This window comes from Lethenteron reissneri, chromosome 64, assembly GCF_015708825.2.
Source record: "Lethenteron reissneri isolate LAM-NWPU_2019-01 chromosome 64, ASM1570882v1, whole genome shotgun sequence".
Lineage (NCBI taxonomy): Eukaryota > Metazoa > Chordata > Hyperoartia > Petromyzontiformes > Petromyzontidae > Lethenteron > Lethenteron reissneri.
In genome coordinates this window covers 961,075-984,704 of record NC_083842.1, presented here as the reverse complement: position 1 = coordinate 984,704, position 23,630 = coordinate 961,075, and the positions used below count along the sequence as shown (strand labels likewise).

The 23,630-nt window shown below is 46.7% G+C and overlaps 1 protein-coding gene across 4 annotated transcripts in view; it reads right to left on the bottom strand.

The window, feature by feature from the left end:
• The window catches only part of LOC133359160 (uncharacterized), a 195,292-nt gene that overhangs the window by 130,032 nt on the left and 41,630 nt on the right, over positions 1 to 23,630 (bottom strand). For all 4 annotated transcript variants that reach the window (XR_009757154.1, XM_061577563.1, XM_061577564.1 and 1 more), the window contains exons 6-8: positions 13,715 to 13,800; positions 9,797 to 10,007; positions 4,014 to 4,153 (exon numbers count right to left, since the gene is read on the bottom strand). Coding sequence is in view for 3 of the 4 variants with exons in the window: in XM_061577563.1 (XP_061433547.1) it covers positions 4,014 to 4,153; positions 9,797 to 10,007; positions 13,715 to 13,800 (437 nt within the window). In the remaining variant the exon portion in view is untranslated. The remainder of the gene's footprint in view (positions 1 to 4,013; positions 4,154 to 9,796; positions 10,008 to 13,714; positions 13,801 to 23,630) is intronic.

The window sequence follows — 23,630 nt, the reverse complement described above, 5'->3', positions numbered from 1 at the left end:
TCTCGAGATTCATTCAGTGTCATCTGGAGCCTGGTTTTTGCACACTTGAATTCCTCGGTTAGACTGGTGAGGGGCAGCTTGAGGACACCATCTCCATAGAGGCCTATGGTGGTAAGGCATCGTGGAACTCCGAGCCACTTCTTTAAGTAGCTCGTGGCTCCTCTTTCCATCTTCTCCACTGTTGAGATTGGAACCTCATACACTGCTAGGGGCCACAACACCCGGGGTAGGAGACCAAACTGCAGACACCAGGCCTTTAACTTTCCAGGTAGCTGGGTGTTGTCGATGGACTGTAGGCTACTACTGATGTCTTTGCGCAGCTGTTGCACCTGGTCTTTGTCCTTCAGGCTTGCATCATACCACCTTCCAAGGCTTTTTACCGGCTGCTCAGACACTGTTGGGATTTGGTCATCTCCGATGAAGAATTTCAGGTCACAGAGTACTCCCTTCACAATCGAGATGCTGCGTGACTTGGATGGTTTAATCTTCATATGGGCCCAGCTGATGTTCTCCTCGAGTTTTCTGAGCAGTCTCCTGGTGCATGGGACAGTGGTGGTCAATGTTGTAATGTCGTCCATGTAGGCTCTGAGTGGAGGGAGGCGAAAACCAGAGTCGACTCGCTGTCCACCAGCAACCCATTTTGAGGATCTGATGATAACCTCCATTGGCATTCATAATGGTACATCCCGCCATTATACCTACATTCAGGCATTGCCATGAGGTGGTGAACTCTGAGGTGGTGAAGCAGAACTGCAGATCCTGAAAGTACGACTTCACCAGGGTTGTGATGGTGTCCGGTATGTGGAAAAATCTGAAGGCAGACCACAGGAGTTCATGGGGCACAGAGCCAAATGCATTGGCGAGGTCGAGGAAGACTACATGGAGGTCCCTTTTCTCCACCTTGGCCATTTGGATCTGGTGCCAGATCATGCTGGAATGTTCCAAGCAGCCAGAGAACCCTGATATTCCTGCCTTCTGTACAGATGTATCGACGTACGCATTCCTTTGCAGGTACTCGGCCATCCTCTGGGCAATGATCCTAAAGAAGATTTTACCCTCGACATTCAGTAAGGAGATTGGGCGGAATTGGCTGATGTTCACTGCATCCTTCTCCTTAGGGATCAGGACCCCGCCTGCCCTACGCCACACTTTGGGTATTATCTTCTTTTGCCAAGCTGTTCTCATAAGCCTCCAGAGGAACCTCAGGACGTCTGGTGCATTCTTATACACTTTGTACGGGACTCTATTTGGCCCCGGGGCTGATGCTGTTCTTGCCCTTCGAACTGTGTTTTCCACCTCTTTCCATGTCGGAGGGCTAGTCTCAATATGATGTTCCGGGGGTTCAATGGGTGGGATATCTGATGGGATGGCCAGATGTTCATGTCGCTTTGAGTCAAAGTTTGTTGTTCTCAGGTGCTCTTCTAGGTCTTTCTTTGTTGTTTTTAGAACTCCACTTTTTTCCTTCGTGAAGAGACTTTTAAGGAACTTGAAGGGATCTTTATAGAATCGAGTTCTAGTTTGTTCTTTCTTCCTTCTGCGCTTCCGTAGGTTCTCTGCTCTACGGAGGGATGCCAACCGGGTTTTGATGTCAGCCTGAAGTGCCTCTATGCCCTCCTTTTCCACTTCCGAGGCTTTCTTCCACTGTTTCTTAAGCTGTCTCCTTTCTTGAACGAGGCGCTTGATTTCTTGTTGCCTCCTGGAAACTGGTGGGGTTGGAACCTTTCTCCCGCCTTTTGCCTCTTGCACTCCAAAGCTTTCTGCCCCGTACTCATAGATGATGTCCCCCATCCTCTCCAACTTCTTCTCCACAGTGCCTCGAAGTTTCTCGAGGGTCAAGGTAAGGTCAGTATTCACTGTTTCCCACAACTTCTTGTCACTGGCGCCAGGCCACTTCACATACGGTCTGTGCCCTGGTAGTCTCCTCTCGATTGCAGGTCTCGGAGGCTGGGTGAGTTCCACTCCTGTTGTTGGTTTCACCTCAGTTGTTACTTCGGTGCTTGAGTTTACGTCTTCCATGACAGTGGTACTGATGCACTGCAAACTATGGTTTGCGTCCAGTTGCTGTGCTTCATTCGACTGATTTGATCGCTTTCGCAGAAAGTAATCAATGCGAGGCCTCTGTCTCTCTTTACCCAAACACCCCTTCTTCCCCTGGTGGATCCTCAACCCATGGTGTGATGTAACTTTCCTCCAACCACAGACACATACCTGCATCTGTTTGTGGCCTGCTGTTGCAGCGGAACTTGTGACAGTTGCTGTGGTGTTCTCTTGTGCTGTGCTCTCATTACTCGTAGTCGTTTCCGGTCCAGTCGTTACCATGTTGTCAGTCGATGAGTCATCTTCCGCCCCCGCTCTCGCAGACTCTAGGGGTATTCTCGTATGTTGACTTTCTGTAGCTAAATCGGGTGTTTCCAACATACTGCGAAGCATGGGAAACTACAGAAATGGGAAGCTAACCCATGACTGTCCCAGTGGGGTCTATTCCCTCCTGTCAGCCGTCTCTCCGTGCCGCCACAAGGACTTTCCCCTGTTGTCAGCTGATCTTTCTCAGCAGTCACTGGACAAGTCCAGATATTCAGATTCCAAAGAACACAGGATGAGATGTTACTATCCTTTGTGCAAGCACTTCCAAGAGTTCATGAACAGTGAGCCTGGTGAAATTTGGGGAGCACATCGTCAGTAGTGACCCTTTGGTTCCTAGGGTGTTTCGGCCTTTCATACTATACACCCTCCCCAAAGGCGGCCAGCGACAGGGTGATCAATCCTACGCTTGCGTCCCATTCCCAATTAGTCATAGGAGTTGCCTTGTTGTTGGTAGCCAACATCCCATGGGACTATGCATGGCAGGGGCGTCCTCCTCCCTGAGTCAAGCATTGTTGACTGCATACCTCCTGGCCCTCTCACTTTGGGGCCCAGCTGGGGTCTTTCCTCTTCATCCAGAGCCACTGACTGCTGCCTTCTGCCGCCTCCGATACAGCTTTGATTGCCGGACGCTGGCTCTGGCCCTTAATTCCCAGGTCTCTAAGCAGTCTGGTTGTAGATGTTGCCACAAAACCTCTGCAGCCCACCTCCACTGGTCGGACTTCTGTGTTCCAGCCATGATGCCGTGCTTCGGCAGCTAGATCGGCATAGCGCAGATGTTTTCGCTCATAAGCCTCATCTACTGAGTCCTCCCAGGGTACTGTGAGCTCAATGATGAAGACCTTCTTGAGCGAACGGGACCAGAGCACCACGTCAGGTCTTAGGGTGGTGGTTGCGATCTCCGGAGGAAACACAAGTTGCCGGCCAATGTCAGCTAGCATTTTCCAGTCGCGGGCCAAGCGCAGCTGGTCTCGCTCTATTGGTGTAGAGCCGCTCTTCGGTGGTTTAGCCCCTTCGCGGACAAAGGTCGTCCGTAAGGGGTGTGATGCTGCTGGGGGTGGTAGGGAGTTGGTGGCAGCTCGCTTGTCCTCCAGGGCGGACGCAAGGTTTTTAAGGACTTGGTTGTGACGCCAAGTGTAGCGTCCTTGGGTGAGGCTTGTTTTACACCCTGTGAGAATGTGCCTGAGGTTGGCTGGCATGGAACAGAGGGCAGCGGCGAGATGTCTTCACTCTTGGTTCCCGGGCAACTCCCCCTCCGCTCACGCACACTCCCCTTATATATCCCTCCTCATTCCGAGTCCTCACGTGCTCCCCTGGACCGCTGTGCGATTGTTCACCATGTATACCTCTCGGAGGACTATACGGTTGGATTCTTGATAAAAAATTATAATATTGATACTTAGACATTTCCTTTAACATTATATCTAAAGTCATTCTTCATCAGTGTCTATTATATTATAATGTTCACACCAGTGTTTTGCCACCCTGCATGACACCAAGACTTGCCTTGTTGTCACTGAGTCATTTATACTTCCCCAGAGCTCTATTGTGGAAGAAACTCCACGTCTCTCAGGGCTCTCCCCTGGCTTAGCCCAACGTTGGACCCATAGAGCATTACCATGCAGTCGGCGCCATTGCGCACCAGGCCTCACCTTTCTGCGGATGCCGGCTGTGATGGAGATCATGGTGAGAGTCTCCACCAGCCTCTTGGATGAGTACAAGATGTTCTCCAGCAATATGAAGTCCTTGTATGAGGTCCGGTTCACCATGTCTGTCAGCAGGGAGATGGCTCCTGCACACCATGAGCATACATTACTCAATTACTCTAATAGTACAGCACCATTAAAATTGTAGTGTTTAGGCAAAATGTGCCATATTTTACATGTGAAAATTAGCAAATACAACTAATCAGAAAAAAAGTTAAATTAGCTGAGATGTAGAAGGCAACGTGAGATGTTGTGTACAGCCATTGGGCCACTGATTGCTAAAAAAAAGAGGCATAACATTTGTTGTGTCTATACCCCTTTTTTCCAAATTAATATTAAGAATAATTCAGCCAACATATATACTAATTTTTTTAATAGACACGGGGCAACTTGGGAGCAAACAAAGACGAGCGGAAAACCCATTCCCCCACTTCCACAGATGCGTGCACACCTCGCTTCAAAGGCCAGAAAGCATAAAAGAGACAACCATCAAATGTCATAAAACTTCCCCGAATTTCACACAAAAGAAGGGGAGGGGGGGAGTTGCAAGCGGGGGTTAGAATAACACCCATTCTTCAAAAGGCCCTTTTACAATACAAAAACCAGGCGCCACGAAATATATATAATTATATTCTTAACAAAAAATAGCATTGACAACAAGAAAACAAGACGGGTTTTGAACCATGTTAGTTAAACAAAGTTACCAACTTAGCCATGAAGATTAAGCAAACATTATCTATCCTCGCTCCAATTGGAAACCAGACTACAGTCTGCACCAGGGTCGTGAATCCTCATTTGTTAATTCAATACTGACATTATTTACCGTTAATAATTTTCTACAAATACGGGCCGAAGCATCAAAGAATAATTATGGCAGTCAGGGCCGCTCCAAAAAAAAAACAAATTCCCTAGCCCCGGGATATCAGATTAAATAATAACAAGAAGTCAAATAATAAGTACGAAATTAGAGTGGATCTCCTAGGAGAGTTAAGGGCGGAGAAGTCTATCATAATTAACCAACACGCAACACTCCAGGGGAAGCGAGCAGCTCACAACCGTCTTTGTCTTCCCGAGAGGAACGACCACAGAGCAGGCACACAGCCAGGAAATGGCCCTCATAAAAGTTCGTGGCGAGCGGGCGACGGCTCAAGAAAGGAATTAACAGAAGCAGATGCTCTTAAAAAAATAATAAACACACGCGCAGGGTGCTCCAACAACGGAGCACAGCCGTCTTTGTCTCCCCGCAGCACGAACAGCAAGATTTGCGCACGCGAGCAAATAACATTTCCCATAGGGAGATCAAACCACGATGAAATACCGTGAACACGGCTACTTACAATCAAATCACAATAATACTAAACAGCAAAGTGAGTCGTTTTAACTTCCAAACCAAACGAAGCGGTGTGAGACAAGGATAAACGCCCAGAGCGAGGGAAGGGATTATAAGACTGGCTTAACGCGTAGGCTTTCGCGACCAATATTATTCATAATCAAAAACGTGGATTAGGATTGTGTAACTTCGGTACGAACGCGAATCGTCGGTCTGGTTTAGTTGATGACTCGTGTGTGGCGCCGTTCGCGAGAAAACCCCACCCCTCCTTCCAGAATTATTACGGACAGCTGTGTCTTTAAAGCTCCAATAAACACACACGCGACACATACGGACGGACACGCACGCGACACACACGGACACAGATTTGTCCATCCCCACAACGAAAAAGTTATATGGTCTGGTCTTTGAACAACTCAGAAAAACTGAGTGGACTTTCCCGATATAAGCCAAGGAAAAATCCATTCAACGGAGATCTCTCCGGGGCTCCGGCCCCCACAGATCACCATGGCTCAGGGCCCCCATCTCTCTCCAGGGCTCCGGCCCCCACCTCTCACCAGGGCTCCGGCCCCATCTCATCATCAACGCCGACAACGAAGAAGCTCTTCCGTCATCCAGAATGACGATGTTCGCGGGGTAGCGACGTGCATCGACAAGCTGAGGTCTGCACCACCTAAGAAGAATCGCTACCCTGAGTCGCCGAGCTGCGAGTGAAGCTGACGGAGATTCCAGCTATAATTCTCGTGAGAGAACTTAAACAACGAAGCCCCTGAAGTGAGGGCGGGAGAGGCATCAGCGAGTGCCCGTATGAAGCTGGCAGCTGCACGAACAAAGGAAAGCAAGAGAGAGAGAGAGCGCTCCAAGCCGGTGAGCGCGCACAGCCGCGTCGTCCAGAGCCTGAGCCAACACAGCCTGAAGTAAGGGCGAGTGTCCGTGTGAAGTTGGCAGTGATCAAGGAGAGAGCGACAGCAGCAGCACGACCCGGGCGTCAACGAGCGTCGTGCCGACTCAACAATCATCCAGCAGTGGAGCTCCAGAGCTGCCACCAAGAGAGAGAGAGAGCGCCATCGAATGCGCCATATGTTTGATACATACACCGACCAACACCCAGTGAGAACAGACAAGACGTCCAGCAGCGACGACAGAATCATCGCGCACCACGTCGGCGAGCGTCGTGCCAACTCAATCGAGCAGTGGAGAGGGAGCAACACGGGCTCGCTGCAGCCACGCCCAAGCGAGAGGAACTTCTCTGGCGGCTGGTTGTATCCTCCCCCACCCCACAAGCTAACGACACAACTCCCGCCTCTAAGAAAATTTAATTAATTTTACAAGGGGACAACGCACACACAACACGCACACGAATAAGACTTTCAAAAGTTATCTTTGCGTTTCAAAAAGGGTTGCCATTTCAAGGTGGTGCGTTCAATATCAACTGATCGTGCAAAGCAGTTGCTGCCGTCGAGTTACATGAATAAGTGTTTTAGTCATTTATTTTCGTTAATTGCATAATCTTGCTCATGAATGTATTGACGTATGCTTTCGCCTGTGCATGCTAGAATGTCACATGTTTGTTTAGAATAAAATTGTTAACACAGAAGTATCTCGAGTGTTTCTTCCAAGTCCATGCAAAACTGTCTTATTCATAAGAACTGTATCCTGCGATGAGATATGAAATTGGAGACCTAACATACCATAAACACACTAAGATAATCAGTAAATGTTCAATCAAAGATAATTGTTTTATCCCGATTGATACAACTCTGGATAACGAAGCTAAGCCTAGTTATCATAACTGCACACATTAACATAATCGCAAGCATTCGCATAAATTACCACGATTATCTCAGTGATTATCATAATTTATGCATATAATTACACACATTAACATAATTTATGCGATTTGTCCTTTTTCGAAATTGTTATAATTTTTATTATTTTTATCAAAATTTCATAATCCAACATATACAACACATTTTTACACGTAATAAAACAACCCTTTCCCCGTTTGCATTGAGTGATTATGATTTGTTGTTTTGCATATCGAGTGCATCTGGGCTTTTTGGTATTTGTTTTTTAATGTCGTGTTTTGACTGTACAACAGTGAATACGTATTGTGCAGATTGCATTGTGATTGCTCAACAGCCTCTACAGCAGCAAATGCACTAACACTGTACACTTGCAGCTTGTTTATTTGTGTGCACATTGTGCTTTGCGAGTGTGTTGACAGTATTGGAAATCACAAGGAAAATAAAGCCCAGCAAGAATCATCATGCTTCAGCATGCAGAACTTTGCAATGCAAACATGCATGTCCTTCAGTTCACCATGCTTAATCATCTCTGTTATTAACCCAACACTGGCCTAGTTACAGTGTTACTTACTACATTAGAGCAGCAGCAGGCACAGATGGTGGCTGATTCCTGTACATCAGCTGAGCAGTGCACACTTCCCTTCAGTCTGATCCCCACCTTTCTCTGTTTTCATTTTCCCACTGTTCATGTTCCACACTTTGTTTGACCAACATAAAATGGTGATGAGTGTATTAACCATACTACAATGTGTTGTCTGCTACACAGTAGACACTAAAGATCATGTGATGCTAAAGATCATGTGATGCCTTTTGCAAGACAAGTCATTGTGTGCCGCAAGAGAAGTCATTGTGTGCCGCCGTCATGGTTCAGATTTGAAAACCTACCCACCAAATACTCAACTTTGATTATTTGGATCATACACAGCAACTCGACTGTGGTTTTCTGATCGACTGAGCAAAATTGACCGAATGGTTCCCTCTCGTTAATAACCTTTCTGGTGTTTTGATGTAGACCAAATATTTAACACCACTCATTCACATATATCTAATATTTAATACATTTAAACTTTTTTTCCAGGAGGGTTCTGCCAAGTTTTTGCAAAAGGGGTAGATGGTGAAGTGTAATGTCAATTTTCAGGAAAAAATTAAGCAATGGGATATTTGACCTATACCAGTCACACTGCATGTTTTTTTTCTCTATAGGAGGAGAACCTGCAGGATACCAATGCAGAACAGGGGAGACCAGCAAGGCACCTGAGTCGTGAATCGAACTCAGGCTCTACTTGCTGTGTTTGCATTTGAATGCAAGTATTGTGGTTAATGTAAGCATGATTCCTTGCAAAAGGTATCAGTTTTGTTGCCAGAAAAAAAGGGAAAACCCCTATTAGTATATTTTGGTACTGGCAAAGGAGGTCCCATGATGTAGCTGCTCACCTCGAGCCCTCATTACTCTGGTAGTGCGTTGTCTTGGAACTGTGCGCCTTTTGGCATCATCTGGTCGAACACCATATGAGACGAGGCTCCAAAGAAAGCTGTCTCTGGTGTGGACCAATCAGTTTCAAAGACAATGCATAAATTATCAGAGTATTGTTTTTTGTTTGCATTTGACTGCAAGTATTGTGGTTAATGTAAGCATGATTCCTTGAAAAAGGTATCAGTTTTGTTGCCAGAAAAAAGGGGAAAACCCCTATTAGTATATTTTGGTACTAGCAAAGGAGGTCCCATGATGTAGCTGCTCACCCCGAGCCCTCATTACTCTGGTAGTGCGTTGTCTTGGAACTGTGCGCCTTTTGGCGTCATCTGGTCGAACACCATATGAGACGAGGCTCCAAAGAAAGCTGTCTCTGGTGTGGACCAATCAGTTTCAAAGACAATGCATAAATTATCAGAGTATTGTTTTTTGTTTGCATTTGACTGCAAGTATTGTGGTTAATGTAAGCATGATTCCTTGAAAAAGGTATCAGTTTTGTTGCCAGAAAAAAGGGGAAAACCCCTATTAGTATATTTTGGTACTAGCAAAGGAGGTCCCATGATGTAGCTGCTCACCCCGAGCCCTCATTACTCTGGTAGTGCGTTGTCTTGGAACTGTGCGCCTTTTGGCGTCATCTGGTCGAACACCATATGAGACGAGGCTCCAAAGAAAGCTGTCTCTGGTGTGGACCAATCAGTTTCAAAGACAATGCATAAATTATCAGAGTATTGTTTTTTGTTTGCATTTGACTGCAAGTATTGTGGTTAATGTAAGCATGATTCCTTGCAAAAGGTATCAGTTTTGTTGCCAGAAAAAAAGGGGAAAACCCCTATTAGTATATTTTGGTACTGGCAAAGGAGGTCCCATGATGATTGCATAAAAGTCATTGTTTAGCCTTGTAGTGAAAAGGAACACAACATTGTCCTTAGTTTTAACTTAAGACAATCTTTCTACATTTGCACTCTACATATTTACACACATCTTACCGAATGTGTCCTGACACATGTACTCTAACTTGTAATTTCATGCTAATGACATGCTTATCTTGCACTGCTTTAAACATGATCTCCTCCAAACATGGCCTAATCACAGCTCTCCAGTCTAACGCCCATCCGCTCACCCTTTGCATTACAGATGATGTCCAGGTCCTGCTCAGTGGTGATCCTGGCCAGGGCAGACAGAGCGGAGAGCTTGCAGGGTGCATCGGGCACGTCCAGGTAGCAGGCCAGCACGTCCGCCGCCAGCTCTTGATGGAAGCACGACTTCAGCTCCACCTCCTCGCTCAGGTTTGCCAAAGTTGTAACAGCAAACCTCAGCGTGTTGCGGGATTCCTTGAGAAGATGTCAGAAAAACAAATGGGTTTCAAAAAAATTACTGCACAGTGTAACATGAGCCTGACATTAAACATGTCAGTAAAATAACAACACATTCTAATGATATTTGTACTATTCAATACACTGTCTGTACTGTTGCTTCATGTCTGCACTGATTTTTCATGTATATATGGCGACTTCATGTCTCTGTTGCTCCTTTGTGCCTGTGCTACTTCTTCATGTATATACGGCTCCTTCACGTCTGTACTGCTACTTCATGTCTATACTGCCCCTTCAAGTATGTTCTGCTGCTTCATACCCGTTCTGCTGCTTGCCCGTGTCGTGGCTGCTTAGCCCCCTCTATCCGGCCAAACAGAAAGTAATTGTGCATAAAGTGGCTGTGTACATGGCCTCAAGGTGCACATATCCTGGCACAAGCTTCGTGGTGACGTCACCGCCACTTAGTGGCGAATGGCCGTTGTTGTTGTGTATATGGCTACACGACCGACCCAATGCAGCATTGCCTGCCAGAGGATCTCGCTCATGGGACTGTCTCCAAATATTTCAAACATCTGTGAGTTCATAAAGTCTAGTTTGGTTAACCCCAGGATCGATCGTAAGCAGGCCAGCCTGAATGTTTCCAACCAGCGCAGAATAGAGAAGAGAGTGCATAACTGGGGCCAAGAACACCTGGAGCTTTGTATGGCACTATATGCAAGGTAGTTGCCACAGCGTTGTGTAGCTAATGAAAAGAGAATTCTGCTACATTTATTCAGTCAGACCTTCGCTACTAAACTGGAGTTAGCCATAAGCACACTGCCCAGGTATGGAAACTTCTCCACTATCTCCACAATTTCGCTATCACTCATGGGTAATTGACTGGGTGGAGTATTTGATGATACAGAATACCCAGGCAGGTACTATGTGTTTGTGAAACTGATGTTAAGGCTTCATCTCTTAGTGGCATGCTCCAGGTTCAGCTATTTCATGTCTATACTGCCCTTTATGTCTGCACTGCTGCTTGATATGTGTTCTACTTTACATCTGTGCTATCCCTTCATGTCTGTACTGCTGCGTGTACTGCTCTGCTCTCTCCCGTGTTCATCTCTCTCGTTGTGCCCTTCTTTGTAATGGAATAAAACAAAGATGATACTCGGTGTTGTGTAGATATGTCTGAGGCAATAACTGGGTTATCACAGGGCTAGTAAAAACACAAGACAATGCCTGGGTTATTACTGCGCTAGTTCACACACTAGCACCAGGCGGCTGTATGGACACGCCTTAGAAAATCCCTGGGTTATCACTGGGCGAGTATACAGACAAGCATCGGGCTGCTGTGTGGACATGACAAAAACAATCCCTGGTGCATCACTGGGCTATGACACACACTAGCACCGCAATGCTGTGCGAGTAGCTACTCAACATATGCACTGCTTGTGCCGAGGCCAATACCAGTCAGCAGTAGCCATCTTGGGAAAGTAGGAGAATATAGTTATAGGCTCCTACCCAGATCAGCACCTGACTAAACTTGTCCAGTACTCGATTCAGAAGCAGAATTGAGCTTCTGCCCATGCTGCTATCGAGCTGCTATTGAGTCAATGCATCAGATAGAAGAAGTGTAACGACATAAATAAGCCGATCTATGGCGACAGTGGGTGTACTATACATAGGGGCTCACTATAGGACAGATTTCCGGATGTCACAGAGGTCGGCTCAGGACATGACAGTCTGAGTGAACCCGTGAGAGCACGTGACCAGACGAGGGGGCACGGGGGCCCCCAGAAAGGGGTGAGCGGGCCACGTGATGTGGACCCAGAGCCTCCGCGAAGGATCGAGAAGGGGGTCATGTCTAGGGGCGGAACCCGGTCACATCACAGGAGATATAAGCCGAGTCCCGAGAGGGAGCGGGGCTGTTCGATCCGGGAATGAAGCCACCTTCTTCGATCCTCGCTCTTCAGTCTCCGTACACGACGATCCGACGGTGTGTCGGCTGTTCTGGTTCAACCATATAGAGATGCCGTTCAAGTGGTTAGGTGGTTAGAAATGGTGGCCACCACCTTACGTAGTTAACCCATAATGTACATAGTTACCCGAAATGTACATAGTTAACCTTGGAACGTTGAGCAGTGTTGGTTGTGTTTGTGAATAAATGTGTTGCCTCCAAGTCTTGGTGTGCGCCTGATTAGAACCCACTACAGAAGTACTAAAGCTAGTACCTGGAACAATATGCAGCTAGTATATGGCTGGCACCCAAGTTTGTACTGGGCTCCAATGGAGCTAATATCCATTTCGTGCTGTGTTTGCGTTATAGTTGTGGGTCAGCACTGGGGATTGTGCACAAGCAGGAGTGAACATACTTGGCCACATGAGCTGCTGCCAATCCGATGCTTTCTGCATCTCTGTATCACACATTATTTCTCCGTGTATTTCTGTCTGAGTCTCTCTGTGCCTCTCTCTCCACACCCCTCCATGTCTGTTTCACTCTGTGTTTGTGGGTTTTGTCTCTTTGGTATGAGTCTCCCCAAGTCCCCCACCAATGCTCCAAAATTAGATTTAAAACCAATCTCTGCCTTAGATATCACTGACACGCACACTACATTAAAAACCTCATTCTTGGATGGTGCTGATTATCTTCCTGTCTTTGCCCTGCATGTGTGGATAACCACATTTCTGAACTCATCTCCCATATTTTTAACCTCTTCAACTGCTTCATAAAGCACTGATGATCCAAATCTTCGAAGGGCTACTAAAAATACAAATTACTGATTTGATCCAAAATAATAACTTATCTACCCCAAGCAATCAGCCTATAGAGAAAAGGTCACCACAACATCAGTGGTGCTAGACACTCTTGATCTTATCTTCAACAGCCTGGATAATAATAAACACCTCTGTGTCATCCTTTTTCTTGACTTTTCTAAAGCATTTGGTACAGGTGACACATTATTACATGGTAAACTTGTTTAAGAGCTACACAAGTAATCTCAATAAACAGCCTTTCCTCGAACAAAACCCCTGTCACCAAAGGTGTCCCTCAGGGCTCCATACTCGGTGCTCTCAACAATTTAGGAGACTCACTGATCCACTCCAACCTAAATCTGTTTTCTGATGACACTGCTGTGGTGGTGTATAGCAAATCTGAGGATTAGCTGTTTACTAAGCTGCAACAATCTTTGACTTTCGCCAAATGCAACTAAATGATCTAAAACTTTTTTTCTGAATGACAGCAAGACAAAACTTATAGTGCTCTCTTGAAAATAATGAATTGAACCCCTCCCCACTACCACATTTATGGCGTATGACTCTCAACAAATTGAACTTGTTGATTAGTTTAAATATCGAGGTGTCATTCTTATTCACAAGCTATTTTTCTCTGTACATGTTGATCATGTTTGGAAAAAAATAAAGATAAAAATTGCCTTCCTGTACGTAAATAAACTTTGCATTCAAGCCTGACTACCATTGGATATTGTTAGAGTTACTATACTTTCCATATTGAACGACTGTGATGTTATTTACAGACTTGGCATAGGCACAGCGCTAAAAAAACGTTGGTCCATTGTACCACATACACTCGCATACACACTCATTCTCTCACTCTCACACACTCTCACCGGCACACTTTCTCACACCAACTTAATCAAACATTACCACACTCTCTCAAACTCGAACTCTCTCACTCGCAGACTCAGGCTCACCCCCCCCCCCCCCCCCGCGTGACTCACAAAGCGCAGCACGAGGCCCTGGCAGGCGTGGTGCTTGAGCAGGCTCAGCAGGAACTTGAGGCCTCCACAGTCCACAAATGTCTTCTCTGCAATCAGAGAGAGAGAGAAAATAATCACTCAGAAATCCCTACACTCAACCCAATACATGAACTACAATACCCATACACGCACCATGGTACTCATACATGTGTAGCGCCGTAGATGGGCCACACGTACCTGCAGTAGTGGACAGGGCCCATCAAGGGCGGCGGTACCTCGTACCAGCAGGGAGTCGCTGCATTGCCCAACCCAAAAGCAGGAGGGGCTGCGGGGTGTTCTGGGATCCCCCACTGCCCCCTCCCAACGGGAGGGGTCTGCGAGGTGTTCCAGGATCCCCCGGGACCCCGCCCCTTCGTGGGGAAGGTGTATTAAAAGCGGACCTCTCCAGAGGTTCGGGGCCAATCCAAGACAGAAGCCAAAAGACCAGCCAGCCTAGGACCCTGGGACCCCTAGCCCCGCTGTCCTTGTAAGGGCCGAGGCTCTGTGTGGGCCAGTGGCAAGACCCTAGGACTCCTGGCCTGACGTCCTTGTAAGGGCCAGGTCCGAGGAAGCCAGTGGTTGAGACCCATACCTTGGCTGGGTCGGGTCCCCTAGGTAATTCATAGCCGGAGGACCTGAGAGCATAGCCGGTGTCAGGCACGTTAGACGTAGGCTGTGTTCCTAGTCTGTATACGAAGGTTGCCTCTACAAGTGTCTCCAGAACTCACTACACATGCACCACGATACCACTACACACACCACAATACCACTACACACACCACGATACCCCTAAATGCACCACAATACCCCTACACAAACCATGATACCCTTACACGCATTACAACATAGACAGTCCCTGGGTTACGGAAGGGTTGGGTTCCTGAGATCGATCCGTATGTCAGAAACTGATAAATATCCCCCCAAAATGAACGATAAAATCCCATAGCCGGAAATCGTTGTAAATTATGAATAATTGTATTGCTAGACGAGGAAGAAGGATAGGAGACAAACATTACAATTGTAGTGACATAGAATTGGTCACGAAGCAGCATAGCGCTGGCTGCTGGCAGGTAAGGGGATCTGCAGATTGTAGTAGCCCTGACTGACAGCAGGCCACGTGATAGACCCAAGAGGGATCTAGGGGAAAGGTTACGGAAGGGACATGTCGAGAGCTCGCTCGTAGGTTCTAGAAGGGGGGTGTAGCCGGGGTGGAGCGTGGCTACGCTGAGAGTATAAGAAGGGCCTCAAAAGGGGACCTCGGGGCTGTAGTTTGGAGTGGGATTCCTGTCGTTGCTGCTGAAAATCATCACCATCAATGATGTCGTCTCGCCGCCTTCGTCGCTGTCATCCTCACTTGATAAATTACGCTACTAGGTCATAGTTGACGGTCTTAGTATAGCACCATCAAGTCAGATGGCTAGTGTTGTGTGTAGGATAGCAACCAGTGTGGAGTTGCGTATAAGCGAGTGGCAGCAGAGTGTGTAACCATATAGGGTGTGTATTGTATAAAGTCTGAGGTGTTAATTAAATAACTGCCTCCAAGAACTTATGTCTCCAAGTCAGTCACTCCATGATCATCGGGGTCAACATCAGCAGTCATAGGTTCTAAAGGCAGGGCTGTAGAGGGAGCTGCAGCCAGCCCTGCGTTTAAGCGTCACTCTGCGGTATTCATCCCCTGACTCACCGCACTCGACGACTTGCGCTTACGTAACTAACGCAAACATTTCCGCAAGTTGAAATGTTTTTTTTACATTATTTATGGGAGCATTTCCATAAGGTCAGATTTCCATAAGTCTGATCTTCCGCAACCTGGGGACTGTCTGTACTCCTATATACAACAATCGTCATTCACCACTCAGTGGCGATGACGTCACCTCGGCGCCTGCACAAGGCCATGTGCTCGTTAAGGCCACGTGAAGTATTGAATGCCCACTGGCAGGAGGTCACGGGACAGTCCCAAGTACCATGGGTTTACTGACTGAGATAACTGGCCGATGGATCACCTGTGCCCGCTACTGTGTCAACTTGTTTTGTTTTAGCTGCGAGAACCTCCACTCATTGTTGTGAGCGTTGCTCATCTGCCCTCCGTTGATGCTGAAGGGTGTGTTGTATATATGAGCCTTTTTCCAAAAGTCATATTAATAATAATTCGGCCAATATATATATTTTTTGAATAATAAATAATGAAACCAAAACATTTAACACCGCAGCACACACACAAGCACCAAGCATCTGGAGGTCGTAAAATGCCATTAAATAATAAACCCGGGGCAAAGGAAGGAGCCAGTCATCAAATCAGAACAACCCACACACGTCCCCCCCCCCGTCGGACGAAGGATAACGAAACAGACGTTTTTTTTTCGTTTGTTAACTTTTTCTCATATTTCTTCTAACAACGGTAAAAGTTCAAACTTAGCGACAAAGATTAAGTGAACATTATAAACCCACACACTCACTCCAATTAAGAACCAGGCTACAATCTATATCAGTGGATTATCATTTCTCATTCATTATTTTAATACTAATGTAATTTATTTTTATCTTTATCTATATCTACGCGATCTGACCAAAACGTCAAAGAAGAGTTCTGGCAGTCAGGGATGTTCTTAAGCCAAAACGAATTCTCTAACCTCGGGATATCAGATAATAATAACTCGAGAACAAACAGCACAAACCCAGGATACAGGCGGTGGAACAAAGGTTAGTAAACCCTATGAAAATACGTGGTAATACCAATGCTAAATCACAAATCTTGAATAAACACAAACCCAGGGGCGGTTTCTTCATTAGGGCGATTGGGCGACGCACCACCAATGTCATTCAACCACAGAGTCACGCTAGCCGTCACTGTGCCTCTGGATATAGTCCAATCAGCGTCATGTCACGTTCTGTGGAGTACCGCCTCTTTTTGGGCGATTTCACTCCGGCTGAGAATCGCCCCGAGTGGCCCCATAGACTTACATTCAAAGATGTTTTTTTTCGACCGGGGGGCGCTGCAATGCATTCTCTATGGCTTCCGGGAGGGCTCGCCCTAACGTGCTTACGTCATCATACGTAAGCACGTTTCATCCAACAATATAATTTGTCGCCACCTAGTGGAATCTTTAATAAAAGAAACTTGAGTGGATTGTATTAATAGTGAGTATAGAAACAAACAAGATGTATTGTAAGAGTCACTTTATTTTTCATTAATATTAAAGAAGTGAAGTTGCCTTTACATGCTTAAGCTGTTAATTTATCCATTGCATGGGTGGACCTTATCCTTATCAATCATCCAGACATTTGCCCCCTCTGAGAGATTTTGCAGGAGCCGCCACTGCACAAACCAAATATTAATTATGAAGTATTAGACCAAGGGTCATCCAGAAGAATAAGGGCGAAATAAGTCAATCATACCTAACCAAGATGTAATGTATTCTATAGGAAAAGAGCCTCCCAACCGCCTTTGTCTTCCCGCCGCACGTGATAGCAAGATTTGCACACACAGGCAAAGAAGGTCACACCCACCGCGACGGAAGGAGGGGAGCGGGGAAGAAAGGGAACCCCCTCCCCCCCCAGGTTAATTATTGCAGGGGCTGAAAGGACACACGTGGAGGCAATCTGGGAAAGCCGCTTCCATTGATGAACTTATATTACCTCAATAAAATCAACACACACACGGACACACATACCACTTCCCCTCCCCACAGCAAGCGACATCGAAGGAAATTCGGGTCCTTTGTGAGAAGGGAAAGAGAGAGGGGAGGGATTATACATTTCTAAGTACGAACACGATTCACAAATCGTCAGTCTTGCTCCGCAGTCTTGTGACGCAGTCTTGTGACGCAGTCTTGCGAGGGAGTATCGCGAGGGAGCTGGGGCAGAAGCTTGCCAGCAGGCACCGACATCAACCATGGGTGTCGTGTCTCGCAGAGAGAAGGAACGAGGTGTCGTTAAGAGCTGAGTTCGGCATGAGCCGACAGAGTTGCGCTGACGAGCAATCAGCCGAGAGAAAGGGCGGAGAGCGTCAAGCATCGACCAAGTGAGCATGGCACAGGACCAGCAGCATCAGACATTGGTGCCGGTCACCAGCGAACGAGAGCATCGAGCATCGCCAGAGAGAACGGAGCAGTGAGCAGCGCCACCGAGCGCCACCGAGCAAAGGGTGTCAGCTGACAGCGGACAAGTGGCGAGCATCGTGTCGACCCGTCATCCAGCAGGGGAATGAGCCTGACCGACTGCCCGTGAGAAAGAGGAGAGCGCCATCGAATGCACCGTGTGTTCGACTACACACCGACCTGCACCAGCTGGGAACCAAGACATCCAGCAGCGGACGAGCTGTGCGCACGATCTGACGACTGAATCATCGCGCACCGCCAATGGCGAGCACCGTACCGACGCAGCTCATCTAGCAGCGGAGAGAGAGCCGGCGGCTAACTGCAGACACGCCCGCGCGAGGGAGAAAAGCCACTGTTTGTATGTCCTTCCCCCACCCTCACAAGCTCACGACACAGCTCCCGGCCTCTGCTGAACACAAAAAATGTATCAAAGGGGACAATCACACACACCCACACATGAACCATTAACTGGTCGTGAAGGCATCGCTGCTCATAGAGTGATAAGAATACGGTCGTTTATAAGTACATTAGTCGTTATTTTTTTGTTAAAAAATGTTTTATCTCCTATAATTACCAATAGATGCATCAATGCAAACTAAACTTTTGAAACCTTCGTTACGAATCTACACGCTCACAAGGAGAATATTGTGTTAAACCTTTCTTTTGAACACCAAATCTTGCCCACAAATTAATTGAAGCTTAGCCACCGCCGCACACCATTGTCTCAAACATTTAGTTAATTATATAATCTTGCCGATGAATCTATTGACGTGTACTTTTACCTTCGGGATATAATAATTAGCTTTTTATTGCCTGTCGTATGAATATCGTCGCATGCATGTTTTAAGGACTTTTCCTATCGCCGTATATGTTCGCGTACTCGGAGGAATTAATCATTTGTTTGGTCGCCCAGTGAAACAACGCAATCATTGATGGTTAAATGTACTGCTCAATGAGGGAAATTTCCCCGATGATACTGTGGATAATTCCAAGCATGAGAGTTCGCATATTAGAGTGTTATGTTTTTGTTTAGAATTAAAATTGTTTAACACAGAAGAGTCTGAGTGCTTCCTTCCTGAGTTCATGCGTAACAATCTTATTCATAAGAACTGTATCCTGCGTTGAGATTTGAATTTGGAGACCTGGCATAAACACACTAAGATATAATCAGTAAATGTTTAAGCAAGAAGCAAGAAGAAGAATTGCATTATCCCGATTGATAATACGACCCTAGACAACGAAGCGAAGCCTAATTATCATAACTGCCTGCATAAGCATAATCACATAAATTCACATAAATTAATACGATTATCTCCGTATGTAGCATAATTTATGCACGTAATTTTATAATTTGGCATGATTCCCGATAATTGCGCATTTTTTCAATCTTCAATTCATTTGTATTATTTTTAGAAATTTTTATAATAAACCCGACATATACAACAACTGCCCAGTAGCATCCTTAACGAGCCTCCTCCACAGAGGCCGATCTTGACACTGCTGGTACCAGTCATCGCTAAGCCCACCCAGCTCCACATCCTCTTGTACCACATCACTCCATCTCTTCTCTAGCCCGTGCCACGCCCAATTGGCCCCCTATATCCGGCTGATCAAAAGCTGTTTAGGAATGCGGTGGCTGGGCATGCGGTCTACATGAAACAGCCAATGCAGCCTTGCTGGAGGAGCTCCCTGATGGGACTTTGTCCAGATCTTTCAAGGATATGTGAGTTCCACACCCAATCCAGCCTGATTAAACCCAGGATGGATCGTAAGCTAGCCAGCCTAAATGTTTCTAACTGGCAAAGATGTTCCATTAGGGGGGTCCATGTTTTGCAAGCATAGATACGGGAGGGCATGACCATGGCTGAGAAGACCCCAAGCTTTGTGTGGAGCGACAGACCAGGTAGCTTCCACACAGTGTTACAAAGCCGATTAAAAGATAAAGCCGCTGGACTGATTAGGAGTGATACCACTGCTGTCAAACCAGAGCTGGTCATGAGCACACTGCCCATGTATAGAAAACTCTCCACTTACACCACAACTGCTCCATCACCAATGAGGAGTTGAGGGGGTGGAGTGTTTGATGGCACAAACTACCCAGGCAGGTACTTGGTTTTGGTGAGGCTAATGGTAATACTCCACCTCTTAGTGGCACATTCCAGGTTCAGCAGCAGCACCTCTACCTCCTCCTCTGAATGAGCACCAATCACCAGCTCATCAGCATACATAACATGGCGGACCAATAGGGTGCCATCCAATGACCACACCCAGGCATGCATCAGTCTCCCATTGTATCTCTACCAGATGGAGATTCCTCCGGTACAGCCATAGAAGGCGTCATGAACTATGTGGTCGAAAAATATGTTAAATAATGTGGGACCCAGAAGACATCACTGTCACACCCCAAGGTGAACAGGGAATGGCTCTGAGTCCGGACCACGTAGTTTTACCTAGGCCTGCCCACCATCACGAAGGCTCTTAATGATTATGAGCAGAGAGTCAGGGACCAGAGCCCAGGTCTTTTGATGGTATGATAAACCTTGACTAGGTAAAAAAAAGCAGAGATGTAGGTCCTTTTGTAATTCCCTACACCTCTGCTGTAGCAGGCGGACAGAAAATATGGCATCTGTGCAAGACCGCCTTGGCCTGAAACCACATTGGGGCAACTGCAAGCCTCTCATCAGCGTGCCTGGCAAGGTGATGCTGAATAATCCTTGCCAGGACCTTTCCTGGCAATGTGAGGATGGAGATGCCCCTGTAGTTGTTAATCTGTGCAGTCCTTCTTCGTAAAAAAGGGGGACCACTAGGGCATCCTTACAATCATGTGGAACCCATCCAGTGGTTATGTCATTTAGGGCAGTCTGTGAGATCATCTCTGACCGATGCTTTTCCTGGTCTCAGACTCTGGATTGACGTCCGTACTTCCTCAAGAGATGGTAATTCAGCCAGCCAATCACACACACTAAGACACACACAATATCCATAAATACACCACGATATTCCGACACACACCACGATACCCATACAAAATAAAATACTCTTATATACACGAACATACACATGATACCGCTACACACACCACGATACTCCCACACATGCAGCGCTACCACTAAACACACCACAATACTAGAAACAACAACCAGCATTTTCCACGAAGCAGCGGTGACAACACCATAGCGCTTGTGCCAGGCTAGGTGCACCTTGAGGCCACATGAAGTGTGGAAGGTTCAGTGGCTAGAGGTCAAGGGACAGACCAAATTATCATGGATTGACTCACCGAGATGACCGACAGATGCCCTATCTGTGCTCCCCACTGTGCCTACTGGCTGCGTTTTTAGTGGAGTGCCAGGTGGCTCGTTGTGAGTGTCGACTTCCTCCAACTGAGCAGTAGCATCCTTCATGAGCCTCCTCCACAGATGCCTATCTTTGATATCGGCAAGTCCAATCAGCTCCACATCCTTCTGTATCTCATCAGCCCAACTCCTCTGCAGCCCATGCCATGCTCATTTAGCCCCCTCTATCCCGCCAAATAGAAACTGCTTGCACATGCACTGGCTGCACATGAAGGTTACACGACCCAGCCAATGTAGCCTCACCTGCCAGAGGATTTCACTTATTATGTCTAGATATTTCAAACATCTGTGAGCTCCTCACAAGATCCAGTGTGGTTCAACCCAGGATGGACCCTAAGCAGGCCAGCCTGAATGTTTAAAACCAGTGCAGATGTTCCTTCAAAGGGGCCTACGTTTTCCAAGTGTAGTGACATAGAATAATATTCATGTAGCAGCATCGCGCTGGCTGCTGGCAGGGAAGGGTATCTCCAGCTCGGCAGCCTTAACGTCAGCATGCCAGGTTATACACCAGAGGGGGATCTAGGGGAAAAGTCACAGAAGGGGCGCATCAAGAACCCGCTGGTAGGTTGTACAAAGGGGGCGTGGCCGGGGGCAGAGCCAGGCCATGCTGATGGCCCCTGTAGGGGACCTCGTGGCTGTCGTATGGAGTGGGATCCCCATCATGCTGCTGAAGTCTTCACCATTCTTCTCGTCGTTCTCCACCATTCTTCTCGTTGTCTTCACCATCCTTCTTGTCGTCGTCTCAATCTTCCCCATCTTGAGGCATCACCAGTCAGGCAGCCTACCAACTGTCCTGACTGAGTAACGTCGCCGACCAAAGACGGACTTATTGTGGAGTGTTAACCCCGATGGTGCTTGTTAATAAAGAAGTGCCTCCAACTCTTAGTGTCTCCGAGTTAGTCACCACACACGCAGAGAGAAGGCAGTGCATAACTATGGCGAAGACCTGGATCTTTTTATGGAGCGATACGCAAGGTTGCTTCTAAACAGCATAATGCAACTGATGAAAAAATGCCACTTGATTGATCTGGAGTGATACCTCTTTCAAACTGGAGCTGGCCATAAGTACATTGCCCAGGTATGGAAACTTCTCTACTCTCTCCACAACTGTATGTATGTTGGACTTCTTTCCCACCGTATGTAGCCAACCATGCTAATGCCACATGACATAATATACCCAGGCAGGTACTTTGTTTTTGTGGAGTTGATGGTAAGGCCTCATCTCTTCGTGGGATGTTCCACGTTCAGTTGTAGAGTCTCCAACTCATTCTCAGAATGATAGCAATTACCAAATCATCAGCATACATAACATGGATGACTAATAGAGATTCCCTTCCCTCACCCAGGCATCGAAAAGCCTTCTATTGTGCCCGTACTAGATGGTGGGGTGTGAGGGTGACTGTGTTTAAATGGCAGGAGTTATGTACAGAAGTGGTTATGTATAGAATTTCTATGATCAATTAGGTGGCTCGTTGCTTTCTATCGTAAGGCATAATACAATCATGCTCCTTGGTGATTTGAATATCATTACGGGCATCAACCACAGCGGCTTTGAATATGTCAAACGGCCTTTTGGCCTCGGAATTCTGAATAACAACACTGCTAGACTTCTGTCTGTCTGCTCATCTGAGGGCCTTACTATTGTCAACTCATGGTATCATAGACTGAACATCCATATACAAACTTGGATCTCAAAGGATAGTCACACAACTAATAAAATAGATCATACCCTGAACAAGGACAGAGCCATCTTTAAGTCATACTGGGTTTTCCGTAGAGCAGAGGCACCTTCTAACACTGAACACCGCCTGATTGTCGCACAATTTTCAGCAAGCCATCATGAAGCTTAAAAACAGCAAAGCAGGCTAGATGGTATTTCTCCAGGACTGTTGAAATGTGCTCTGCATCGGTTCTGCATCAATATCTGGATGTCTGGCAAGATACCTGCTAATTAGAGAGACAGTATAATTGTTTTTACGTACAAAGGATCCTGTACGGCATGCAGCAATTATAGACCTCTATCACTACTTTCAGTGCTGGGAAAGGTTTTTGCACACGTAATTCTAGGAACGCTGCAACCACTCCTGACAAAACACCATCACCCATAGCAATCAGGATTCACAGCCAGTTGATCTACGATGGATGCTGTACTCCACCTACTTGCATAACTGCACCCTGAGTTTGACCGCCCATTGCGTGTCGCTTACATTGATTTGAAGGCAGTTTTTGACTCTGTGGATCTATTCGCGCTCTGGTCTGGCTTATGAGGGATTGGGGTCACCAGCATCCTGATGGACCTTGTGAAAATCTAGATGTAGGCAAAAGTGGAAGGGTTCGTGTTGGTTCCAGACATTTGCTAACATTTTGAGACCACATCTGGGATACATCAAGGATGTGTCCTCACAACGGTGCTCGTTTAACCCACGAAATATATAGGAGCCTCACCCA